The 11869-nt window shown below is 49.8% G+C and overlaps 1 protein-coding gene across 1 annotated transcript in view; it reads right to left on the bottom strand.

Moving 5' to 3' along the window:
• Positions 1-304: 304 nt before the first annotated feature.
• Positions 305-11869, bottom strand: part of UMODL1 (uromodulin like 1) — a 64296-nt gene continuing 52731 nt past the window's right edge. Inside the window, exons 18-23 of the mRNA XM_057697329.1 lie at positions 9665-9810; positions 8941-9177; positions 8498-8657; positions 6628-6712; positions 2404-2604; positions 305-360 (exon numbers count right to left, since the gene is read on the bottom strand). Of these exons, the coding sequence (XP_057553312.1) occupies positions 2423-2604; positions 6628-6712; positions 8498-8657; positions 8941-9177; positions 9665-9810 (810 nt within the window). The 3' untranslated portion in view covers positions 305-360; positions 2404-2422. The remainder of the gene's footprint in view (positions 361-2403; positions 2605-6627; positions 6713-8497; positions 8658-8940; positions 9178-9664; positions 9811-11869) is intronic.

Raw genomic sequence — 11869 nt, 5'->3', positions numbered from 1 at the left:
TGATAGACATCAATGGTGAGCATGGCCAGGAAGGGCCGCCTGGACTGCTTAGGGTGGGCAGGGGTCTGGGAGCTCCAGGTGGTGGAGGTGACAGGGTGATGGCAGAGCTGCGTTTGAGCTTGATCCGAAGACCCCTGTGTCTGAGGCTCCAGGCATCTGGGCTCCCGGCCCACTTCTCCACCAGCTCCTCTCCCCGGCCTGGTGTTGCTGCTTGTGTGGGGCCCACACGGAGGACGGGCCTTCTGGGGCACGCAGAGGCTGTGTTTTCACCATCTCTGTAGCTCATCCAAGCTCTGGATGCGGGACAGAGCAGACTGCCATCGACGCTTGAGTGAAGACTGGAGCTTGATTCACGGCTACCTGCATGGAGGAGGAGATCACCCGGGTCCGTCTGTAGCAGGAAAGGTGGGGGTTTTGCTGGAAACCCCGGAGCGTGGGTAGTGGAGGGCTGCCGCCACCCCCCAGGACATGACTTCTGTGCTTGCTGAATAATGAGAGATTGAGCCCAACTAAAAGGGCAGCAACTCCCAGGAGGCATGGGAACCCCGGTCTCCAGCGAGTGCAGCTCCCGCAGGTCAGCAGGCAGGTGTGACGGGTGGACACACCTGAGCTGATGGCCACACCTGCAGGGCTTTGTGCCTGTGCACTATCTCTAGGCCACCTACCCAGACATGGGGCTCGTCACCGAGTGCGGCTGTGCCAAGTGTCCACCTTGGGGATGTTTGTTTGACGTTTTCTAAAGAGCAGAGTTTTGCAGGGACTTGAGAACCTATGATAGATGTGTTTTTACTTTGGAAGACAGAAGTCCCAGGAGAATATGAAAAGAGAAGAGGCCAATTTTCCCTCCAGTGTTTTAATTTCTAGGAGGGGGCCGTCCCACGTGGCCACGACCAACACCCCACATTTCCTTAGAAATTCCCCAGGACACGTGTTGGCCTCCTTGTTGGAAGTCATATTTTAAATATTAAGTAAAAGTCACTGAAATTCCCTTGTGATTCTGTGCAGGGGGGTGACTCTTGTCCATCCCTTCCCATCTGGGCTGTAAGGGCTCCGAGGCCCTGGCGTCACGTGAGCTTTGGGTCCTCGGAGCAAAGGGGGCTGAGACCAGGTGAAGTCATCACGTTTCCAGGGTCTGCAGGACCAGCACCTGGAGCAGGTGACATTTTCTCTGACCACGCTGAAGTCACCCACAAGAGGCGTTGCCTCGTGGGGAAGTGTGCCTTAACCCAGCCTCTGCTGTGTGAGCGGGGTGATGCGCTTGAGCTCTCTGAGCCCATTTCCTCATTTAAGGGATGAGGCCAGGATCTACCGCACTTTGCTGAGTTGTATCGGAGGTCTGTCATCTGGAGAGGATGAAGAGCTGGACGCGGGGAAGGTGGCCCAGCTGGGGACGCTGCTGGCCCAGGCAGGAGGCGGGGACCTGGGCCAGCCACTGCCGCGCATGTCCACGTGAAGTACCCCCGACGGGGACAGGATGGAACAGGGCGGGTGAGTGGAAGGGTCTTCAAGACCAAACCTCACGGGCCCCCATGCAGACTGGAAGGCACCCGGCCGATGCACCTGGTATCTTTATTACTAAAGTTGAACTGAAGTTACTGCTGTTCACTCCCTATTTGGAGCCTCAGCGGAGGACATCTAGCCCCGAATCACAGCTGGTTCACCTGGCAACCAGCCCCACCTGAAGGCACAGGCCAAAGGTCGCTTCATTAACATAACAAAAACACCTTTACTGCCCTCATCACTCAGGAAATTCCAAGGGTTTTAGGAGGTCTGTGCCAGGAGTACATATATTTCTGATTATAAATTACAGTATTGTAGCAGGGCAGAGCCAAACCTGCTGCATGTGGGAGCTGTTTCTTTTCCTTTCACCTTTGCCTCCTGTTGCTTTTGTTCACTACAAGTCTGTACACAATGGCCTGCCTTGGGGAACCCCGCCCCTCTGCCTGAATGTTAAACCAAAGTGCCTTTGTTCAGGGAAGCATCCTGACCCTGTGCACCTGTGGATGGCTGCAGGAAAGAAGAAAGTAACACATCCCCTCCCCGAGGCTGGCCATCCCAGGGGACATTTGCAAACCTTATGGCCTTTTTACTTTACTTCCTCATCTCCTCCCCAGCTCTGTGCTATCAAAGAAACTGGCATCCAAACCCCGATAAGATGGTCATTTAGAGACACTAGTCTGCCAGCTTTCCAAGTATTCCTTGCCTCAACACCTTGTCTCCATTTGTTGGTCTGTCCTGCGGCGAGCAGAGCAAGCTTGGACTTGGTGACAGTATCACAGTCATGAGACGCTGACACCCATAAATCTACCCTTTGCAAACCCCCCCCCAAAGGACGCACTGTGCCCACACCATCAGTGGAAAAGGCAGGACTCACGCATCAGGTGGGTCTCACTCCTCACCCACCTGCGGGCGGCCGGGCTCCTTATTCGTGGAACACCTGGTAGTTGAAGTTGTCAGACTGGGTTTTGAATTTGTATCTTCCAGTCATTCTCTGGTAGCGCACGATGACAAGGGCAGCTGCCCCCACCACCGAGGCACAGGCGGCCACCACGATGAGGACCAGGTAACTGGTTCCCAGGCCCGGCTTTGCAGCTGGAGGTTCTCCTGCAAGGACGAGACAGGACACAGGTGGGAGGTCTGCCCAAAGCAGCTGGGTCTGGTCCCTGCTGGGTCCCAGCATCGCCCCTGGACGGAGGGCTTGGGACGGGGTGAGCCCATAGTGGAGCAAGCTCTCACACGTGGGCTGCTCCGTGCGCCCACGTACCCGTGGCTCCCAGAGGCGCCGGGAAAGGTGTCCCTAGCCCAGGAGAGCACAGCAGCCAGGACAGCTCTGCCTGTCCACGTTCTGGATAATCACTGGCCAAGAGGAGAAGGCCGCGTAGGAGCCACAAGCCTGGACCCAAAATTGCTAAAAACAGGGCCTCAAATAAATACTCGTACAAGCAGCTTCATAGCAGCTTATCCACAATAGCCGAAAGGGGGAAACAGCCCCCAAATCCATCAAAGGATAAATGAACAAACAAAACGTGGGACTCTGCTCAACGCTCGGTAGTGACCTAAATGGAAAGGAAATCTAAAAATGTGGGGATATATATATACGTATGGCTGATTTGCTTTGCGGTACAGCAGAAACTAACACAACAGTGTAAGGCAACTATACTTCAATAAGAAAAATTCAACACACACAAAAAATAAATAAAAATAAACAAAATGTGGTCCATCCACCCAGCGGAATAGTATTCAGCCATGAAAAGGAATGCGGTTCTGCAACAGCCTACAACTTGGATGCATCCTGAAAACATCCATCGTGCTGAGTGAAAGCAACAGTCACCGAGGACCACACGTCGTTGCCATGTGCCCCTGTTTCTGGGGAAACCAGAGACAGAAAGCTGACCTCGTTGGTTTCAGGGTGGGGAGTCACTCCCTGTGGGCATGGAGCTGCTTTGGGTGATGAAAATGTTTTGAAACTAGAGAAAGATGGTGGTTGTACAATACTGTGAATGTGCTAAATCCTGCCCAATTGTTTATTTTAAAACAGGTAACTTTATATTTTTTTTGTTTTTTTGTTTTTTCTCTTAAGAACTTTTATTGAGATACAATTGACATACAATAAACTGCATATATTTAAAGTGTACGATTTGATATTTTTTTCTTATCAGTAATGTATATATGGCAATCCCAATCTCCCAATTCATCCTCCCCCCTGCTTTGCCCACTTGGTGTCTGTGTTTGTTCTCTATATCTGTGCCTCTATTTCTGCCTTGCAAACTGGTTGATTTGCACCATTTTTCTATATTCCGCATATATGTGTTCATATAATATTTGTAAAACAGGTAACTTTATATTAGGTGAATTTTATCTCAGTTTTACCACAGGAGCTTATCAGGAACGTCCGGGGAGGAAAGCCTTCCTGGGCAACAAGGGACGCTTGAGATACCATTTCCCATTTCTGGGGCTGTTCCCGGAAATGGCCGCTACTCCTAGAAGAGGCTCCCTCCCGATTTCCTAGACGGTGGGCCAGCTGAAACCCAGGCAACCCCTTCCTCCAGAGGGAGGCCACACTGGGATGAGGATACTGGGGACAGTTGCTGGAGTGGCTGCAACCTCCCAAGGAACTCGAGGCCCCCAGACTCTGGGGCACCAGCTTCCTGACAACTCCTTCATGGCGGGCCTTAAATCCATCCTCCAGTGGGCGCTACAGTGGACCTTCCCTTCCTCCTGTGCCTCATATAGGGGGCCAACTTGTGAGCACAAGGGGGGCTGTCTGCCCTTAGGATGCTGGAGCAGAAAGGCAGAAGAGGACCCCCATTGCTGGAGCCCAGCCCCAGCCCCAGACTGCCAGCTCCAGAGACAACTGATCCCGTTTGGTCGCTGCCTCTCCAGCTGGGTTTCTGTCCCCTGCAGCCAAGTGCTCTTAACCAGCCACTGACTCAGAGCTGCTCCGAGTGGGGTCCACAAGCCGGATCTGTTCACTGGTTACCGTGGTCCAGGAACGGTTACTGGCAGAAGAGATGCTTACATATAGAGAGGAAGCCTGTGTCACAAAGTGACCCGCATCATCGGTGGGGATGTCTTTTTAAACATAGTATCCACCTGTCAGTCCATGATCGACAAGATGCTTAAATAAAAGACACCGGTCCTCCTGAAGGAAAGCATGAGCAGCCCGCACCACACACAGGGCGGTTGTGATATCACGGTGGTGCTGTATGCGATTGGTGCTTTGGCAAAGACACTAACCTACGCCTGCTCTTGTGACCACCTATAGCCTTATTGTGTTTGGTGTTCTCTGCAATGGTTATGTTAATAAAGCACTCTACCAGTTAGGAAGGATAATAACCTACACATATCCAGTAATTTCCACGGACAAGGCCCTGTATAAATGAGGAATTATCACTATTATTACTGTTCCCATTTTACAGATGAGGGAAATGAGGCAAAGGCAGTACACCCAAAGTCAGAGCCAAGTTTTGACTTCAGGCAACCTAGCTCCGGCAGCACAAATTTTAGCCTCGCAAAGGTTTTTATTTACTATAATCTTATTGGTCATGTATGTAGGGCAGTTGTTATAACTCTTAGGATGTAGAGAAAAAGCACAGTGCCTGCCACTCAGTAGTTAGAGATGATAATGAATAAGTGGGTAGATGAGTTGATGGATGGAGGAATGATGGGTGGATGGATGGGTGGATGGATGGATGGATGGATGGATGGATGGATGGATGGGTGGATGGATGATGGATGGATGGATGGGTGGATGGGTGGGTGGATAGGTGGGTAGATGGATGGATGGATGGGTGGATGGATGATGGATGGATGGATGGGTGGATGGGTGGGTGGATGGGTGGGTGGATGGGTGGATGGATGGGTGGGTGGATGGGTGGATGGATGGACGGACGAGTGGATGGATGGGTGGGTGGATGGATGGATCAGTGGATGGATGGATGGGTGGATGGATGGATGGGTGGATGGATGGGTGGATGGATGGATGGGTGGATGGATGGACGGACAAATGGATGGATGGATGGATGGGTGGGTGGAGAGATAGGATCCAGAAGACTCAGGAATACTCCTAAGACCACACAGCTCAGTAGTATGAGAGCCTATATTCAAACACAGGCCTCCTAACTCCAAGCCCAGTGTTTTCTCTACTCTGGTTTTGACATTATCTGTAATATCTACAAATAAATAGAAGTTCTGTTTCTATGAATAAGAATGCAATTCACATATGTTCTCTTTCATATTAGGGCCCCAGATCAACCAGTTCTCAGCAATTGAAGACAACGCAGAGGATAGAAAAAGCACATTGTCCCAGGACCCAGGCCGGAGATCACCCGAGGACCAGTGCAAACACCAGGGCCTGGAATCCAGCTCCAGAGACACTGAGTTGGTTGGCCTGGGGCGCGGCCTGGCACGTGTGATGTTTGTAATTTCTGAAACGCTTTGGATGAGGAGCAGCAATTGAACATCACTGGCCAGGAAGACCTCCCTCCCCAAGCCCTGGTTAGTGCTCCCGTCCTGGTTTACACCCTGCATCCAAAACCCGGACGTTCCCATGCAGGAAAATAGAGAGAGACAAGGAGGACCATCCACATTAGGAAGAAAAACAATAAAAAAGGAAGATCAGCTAGGATTCGGTTAAGCTGTAAGAAAGAGAAAATCCCAAAATAGCAGCGACAAAGGAAATGGAAGTTTATTTCTTTCTGGCATAATAATTGGAGGTCAGAGCCCAGGCCTGGCCCTGCAGCTTTGCTCCACGGTGTCTTGGGGCATCCGGCTCCTTCCAGCTACTGTCTCCAAGGTCCTCCCGGTCCCAGATGGAGGCTGGCTGCCGCCGCCTCCCCTGCAGGTCAGGCAGCCAGGCGGGCACCAGGTGTTAATAAGGCAGGTACCCTTAGAAAGCTGTCCCTGACTTTCCCCTTTGCATCTCATTAGCTAGAACTCACTCATATGGCCACTCTTGCAGCGAGGTCATTTGGAAATTACAGTTTTTATTCCTGGCAGCCACTTGTCTCCTAAAAACTGGGGGGGGGGTCTATGGAGAGGAGAACAGTTGGAGAGGAGAACAGTTATTTGGGGACAGCTAGCAGTTTCTGAATCAATACCCAAGTTTAATTGTCTAAGTCAACTCACCTTCAGACCGAACAAGGGGTCCCCAGGACATCTGGTGCGTCGCAGACGGCTCACCGCTTCTCAGCGACCGAAAGTCATCGCAGTTCTGTTTTTAAAAGGAAAGTTCACATTAGTTGAACAATGTTTATGAGAAATGTACCCACTCTCAGGAATGATGCTCTGATTTGTACATGCTCTCTCCTGCTGGAAACGTCAAGTCACGGTGGATGAGTTCAGTCAGGGGAGAAGGAGGATGGGGAAGCTGGACCACATGGCCCTCATGGCTGTGCCAGGCAGGATGCCCAGTGGGATGCAGGAGGAGGGCTTGGTGGCAGGAGGATTGGAGAAAGTGAGATGTAGCCCCCTGAGCTGTCTCCAGTCACTAGCTCTGGCCCCTTGGCCCCTGGGGGCGTCACCTCAGAGTCACCTTTGTGTTCCCTGTTCCCTACAGACGTCTCAGACACCTGCTCCTTTCAACACCTTTGCCTGACAAAAAGGTTCAGTGAGTGATGGAATCTGCCTACTATATACCTGCTATGGGGTACATGGTGTCCCCCCAAAGATGTTGCAGTCCTAACCCCAGTATCTGTGGATGTGACCTTATTTGGAAACAGGGTCTTGGCAGACCATCAAGTTAAGATGAGGGCGTCAGGGTGGGCCCTAATCCAATATGACCGTGTTCTTGTAAAAAGAGGACATTTGAACACAGACGCAGACGTGCACAGAGGGAAGACATGTGAAGACACAGGGAGAAGCTGGCATCGACCAGCCAGGGAGCTGGACCCGGAACAGATTCTTCTCACAGCCTCAGAAGGAGCAACCAAGCCGATACCTTGATCTGAGACTTTCAGCCTCCAGAATTGTGCGAAGAGAAATTTCTGTTATTTAAGCCGCCCAGTCTGTGGTACTTCGTCATAGCGGCCCTGGGAAACCAATCCAACACCCATCCTAAAGGAACTTGGAAAGAAATACGTGAAGCTCATATTGTAGAGAATATGAGAACAGGCAGCACCTTGCTGAGGCTTCCGTGGCCATTAACACCCTAGTGTGTCTAACGGGCTGGTGCAGGCTCAGAGCCCCTCACGGGCAGGCACCAGGAGCCTGTGTTCCTTTCCTCCTGTTGTTTCAAAAGATCTACTGTTTGAGAAAAAGGGACAACAAAATCAGGGGCCACTGGGTTTCTTCTCCTGTGCATTGACTGACCTTTAGCCCCAATCACCCAGGAAAACTGCCCGAGTTCCGTGAGGAGCACAGGAACACGTGTGTCCCCCAAAGCAGAGAGGGACATGCAGGAGCTGAACCACAGGCCAGCAGAGCCCTCCACGCTCTCCTCAGCCACGGGCGACACGTGACAGTCACTTCACATACGTGTCTGTGGGCAAAGAACAACCCTCCAACCCAGGAGTGCAAAGCACAGTTCAGATTCAAAGGTCTGAGGAAATGAAAATGTAAAGTTATTCATAATCCCACCATATATGCTGAACGGGAAAGAACAAAAACGTGATAAAATAACACAGGGACTAGGATTCAGGAGTGCACTATCGACCTGCTAAAAAGAATTTCAAATTTAAAGAACATTTTTACACCTAAATATGCATTTGCTCGCCTCGAGGTGAGCCATTACGGCACCACGACAAAGAAGGTCTGACGTGACAGCCAGTAGAACCGCATGGTCTCAAGAAGGACTCAGGTTAGCCACCCAATGACATTTGTCCTCCACCCAGGGCTGCCCACCATCAAAACCTTATTTCATGTCTTTTGAGGGCCAAGTCTGCAGAGCCCAGCGCCTCCTCCCTGAAGGTGGGCCCCAGAGCTGGGCTTCTGATCGCAGAGCAACCCTCCTCATAGTAAAGAGGATGAGTCCACAGGTTAAGAACAGCAAAGCACTTACTATTTTGCACGTGGTTCCAGGGGATTCCATGCAGATACGGAGTTTGCAGTGCAGATAGACTATGGAGTTGTTGATGAAGGAAAAGATTTTCAGCTTAAACTGGGCCTTGTTGGAGTTCCCGTTCTCAATCACGTTCGTGTGTGTGTTGGGGATGGGGCAGCTGGGAAGAGAGAAAGTGACACGTTAGTTCTAAAGCGGCCCTCCTGTCTTGTTCCCAGGTGAGTTTCCCGACAATGCACCTGAGTGCACACAGAGCATCCCCACTAGGCTCTAAGAAGGGTTAGGGCTAGGGGGAGGTGGCTAGGTCTCCAGGTCCCAAGAGGAGGGTCTTCTGAGGGCACCACCTAAACCCCGGGTCTGCAGCCATGTGTGTCTGGAAATTCAGAGGCTCCAAAGCGAGCTACACGGAGGGAGTGGGTGCCCCGTGCCCCCTGCGCCCCTACCTGTTGTTAATGAAGCCAAACATGACCGGGTCCCTGGCGTCACTGGACGGTGTCGCCCAGCACTCGGTTAGAACCACCTTGAGGTTGCTTTTCTGTTTATAGAGCCCTACTTCGATCTTGACATCATCGCTGGCAGACACGCTATAATTTTGAGGAATAGGAGAGTCTCCAATAAATAACTGCATTTCAGTGATGAAACTTCCAGCGCCGTGGAGGTCCTCGATGATGGTGTAAACCCTGCAAGAGGGAGCGTTTGCAGGGGGTCTGCTTCTGTGACCCTCCTATTCCCATTCCTCCCCAAAATGCAACTCCAGAGAAGGGTGGAAATAAACGAAGACCACACAGATGAGAACAAGCAAAGAATGGCTATTTCTTCTGAGCTGGCTGGAGCTGGGGTCAGCTCCAGTTACTAGAGTTTGGTGGAAACTCAAAGGCAGGCAAAGGAGGAGGTGAGCTTCACAGGGGAAAGGGGGTGTCCTGATGGGGGCATCCTATGTGATTGGCTAGAGAAGCAGACCTGGCTTTCTCTGGTTGGCCCTAAACTGGAGATGAGGACAAAAACTAGGGAATCTGGCAGTTATTAATCATGTCCTGGCCACCATCCTTTGTATGTTCAGTCTCTCAGAAGGGTCCTCAAGGGGTTGAAACCCTAAATAAACCCCCAAGTGGTGGCGCTGGGAGGAATGTGCACTGCGGGGGGATGGAGAGAGACCCCTGCACTCACCCCCACTCCAGAGTGTAGCCCGAGGATGTCAGGAGGTCGTTCTGGAAGGCGCAGTGGATGGGGCTTAGGATCTTCAGGTGATGGATGATGCCCTCTGGGGACAGGTCATTCCTCAGCGTGGTCCTCACCACCGTATTCGTCAGGTTCTGAACACAGACCAGAAGTGAGTGAGCTCCCGGGCCCCAGCAGGCCCCTAACACGGGTGCGGACCATGGCCCTGGGTGCAGGGAGGTGTTTAAACTTATCCCCCCAAATATGAAAACCTTGACAACTCTTCCCCAGTATAAATTGCAAAAGAGAACATAACGTCGTGACACCTGGTTTAGCCTGTTTCCTGTGCTCATTCCTTCATTAAAAGAGAACCAGAGACAAACTAGATCAGATGATACCCCAAGTAACAGATTAGATTCTTTGCCAATAATCCACAAGTACGTTTCTGAAAATAAGAATGCAGAGCCCTCACCAAAGAAATCCAGAGTTAAAATAAATTGGTTAAAGTCTGCAACTAAGCAAACTGCATTCTTTCTAATTCTGGGGAGAATAACACAGAACCAAGGGTCCGGAGGGCAACTAAAGAAAATAAATGTGATCTGGAAGAGGACCAAAGAGCATGAAATGATAACACAGCTCATGTCTGTGGACACGAGTCCCCGGGGAACGATATGATGCCTTTCAGTGTTAATGAGTCTAAGCCCATAAACAAAAGTGCAGAGCAAATCAGTTTCATGCTAGAAAAACGATCCCAAGGTCAGATGATATTAAGGACTGATTGCTCAGAATGTGAACATTTAGCAGGAAAAAGAGATTTTTAGGCAGTTGAATACCAATACAAGAAGATGGGCTTTCCAACATCAAAGAGGGTACTGAAATTTCTCCAGAACCAAAAACAGAGATTAAAAACCCTGAGATGGACAATTTCGTCATTTGATTCAGTGGAGAGCATTGTAGGAGGAGATAAAAATGTCTGTGAAAGTTGTCATCATTATACTGAATCCAAAGTCTTTTGTTTGACAAAATGCCTGAAGTTATAACTATCTGTTTGAAGTGCTTTACTTGCTGGTGGCTTGGAGTTTGATTGTCATGGTGGTGGCCTCTCCAAGATCAACATCCCTTACTGACACCTCCAAAAATGTCACTGGAACAGGGCCAACCAAGGACAGCCTGGATGACCTGTGGTTGTAATGCTTGCTGTGCATCACGACTGGTAGTGGGCATTGCCCTGTTTCTGTTAAAGTCACCGGCCTTAACAATTTAGAACTACACAAGGGAAATTTTGTGTGAAATAGGTAAATCAGAGTCATTGAATGAAGAGGAAACAAGAGGCATGGTTGAAAATTATGCCAGTGAAGACGTGTGCTAGAGTTGGTGGAAATACACAGCCAAGTAAAGAAGTTATTGGACTTCTTGGAGGATGAAAGACCAAAGCAGAGTATGAGCTATGACAAAGTGTCTCATCCTGATAAGGTTGCCAGAAGAGCATTTGATGAAAATAGAAATTCTGGAACTAACAATATTAATGGGACCTGTGCATCTGGCAGATGAGAAACACAGTGGCCAAATGTGCCTTGATGTGAGTGGGTCTGAAAACAAAAGATCATCTGTAGGGCAAAGCCTGGAGAAGCAGGAAGGGAATTGATCTGAAAAGCCCTGAACAGAAGGATGTGTTGAATTCTCTTTCCTTCTACAGCTACTGCACCTACTCCTTACTTGCTGTATCACACGTCCTGGCTTTAGGCTATACTACAAAGCTACAGTAATCAAAACAGCATGGTACTGGCACAAAAACAGACACATAGATCAATGGAATAGAACAGAGAGCCCAGGAATTAACCTACACTTACATGGGCAATTAATCTATCAGAAAGGAGGCAAGAATATACAATGGGGAAAAGCCAGCTTCTCCAATCAATGGTGTTGGGAAAACTGGACAGCTGTATGCGAAAGAATCAAACTGGACGACTCTCTCACACCACGTGCAAAAATAAATTCAAAATGGATTACAGACTTAAATGTAAGACCTGAAACTGAAACTTCTAGAAGAAAAAATAGGCAGTATGCTCTTTGACATCAGTCTTAGTAATATTTTTTGGATATGTCTCCCTAGGCAAGGGAAACAAAAACAAAAGTAAACTAATGTGAGTACATAAACTAAAAACTTGCAATAAAGGAAACTATCAATGAAACAAAAAGGCCACCTACTGAATG

This window comes from Hippopotamus amphibius, chromosome 10 (assembly GCF_030028045.1).
Source record: "Hippopotamus amphibius kiboko isolate mHipAmp2 chromosome 10, mHipAmp2.hap2, whole genome shotgun sequence".
Classification (NCBI taxonomy): domain Eukaryota; kingdom Metazoa; phylum Chordata; class Mammalia; order Artiodactyla; family Hippopotamidae; genus Hippopotamus; species Hippopotamus amphibius.
The sequence above is the reverse complement of the archived record's forward strand: the minus strand, read 5'-3'. Positions and strand labels throughout refer to the sequence as shown.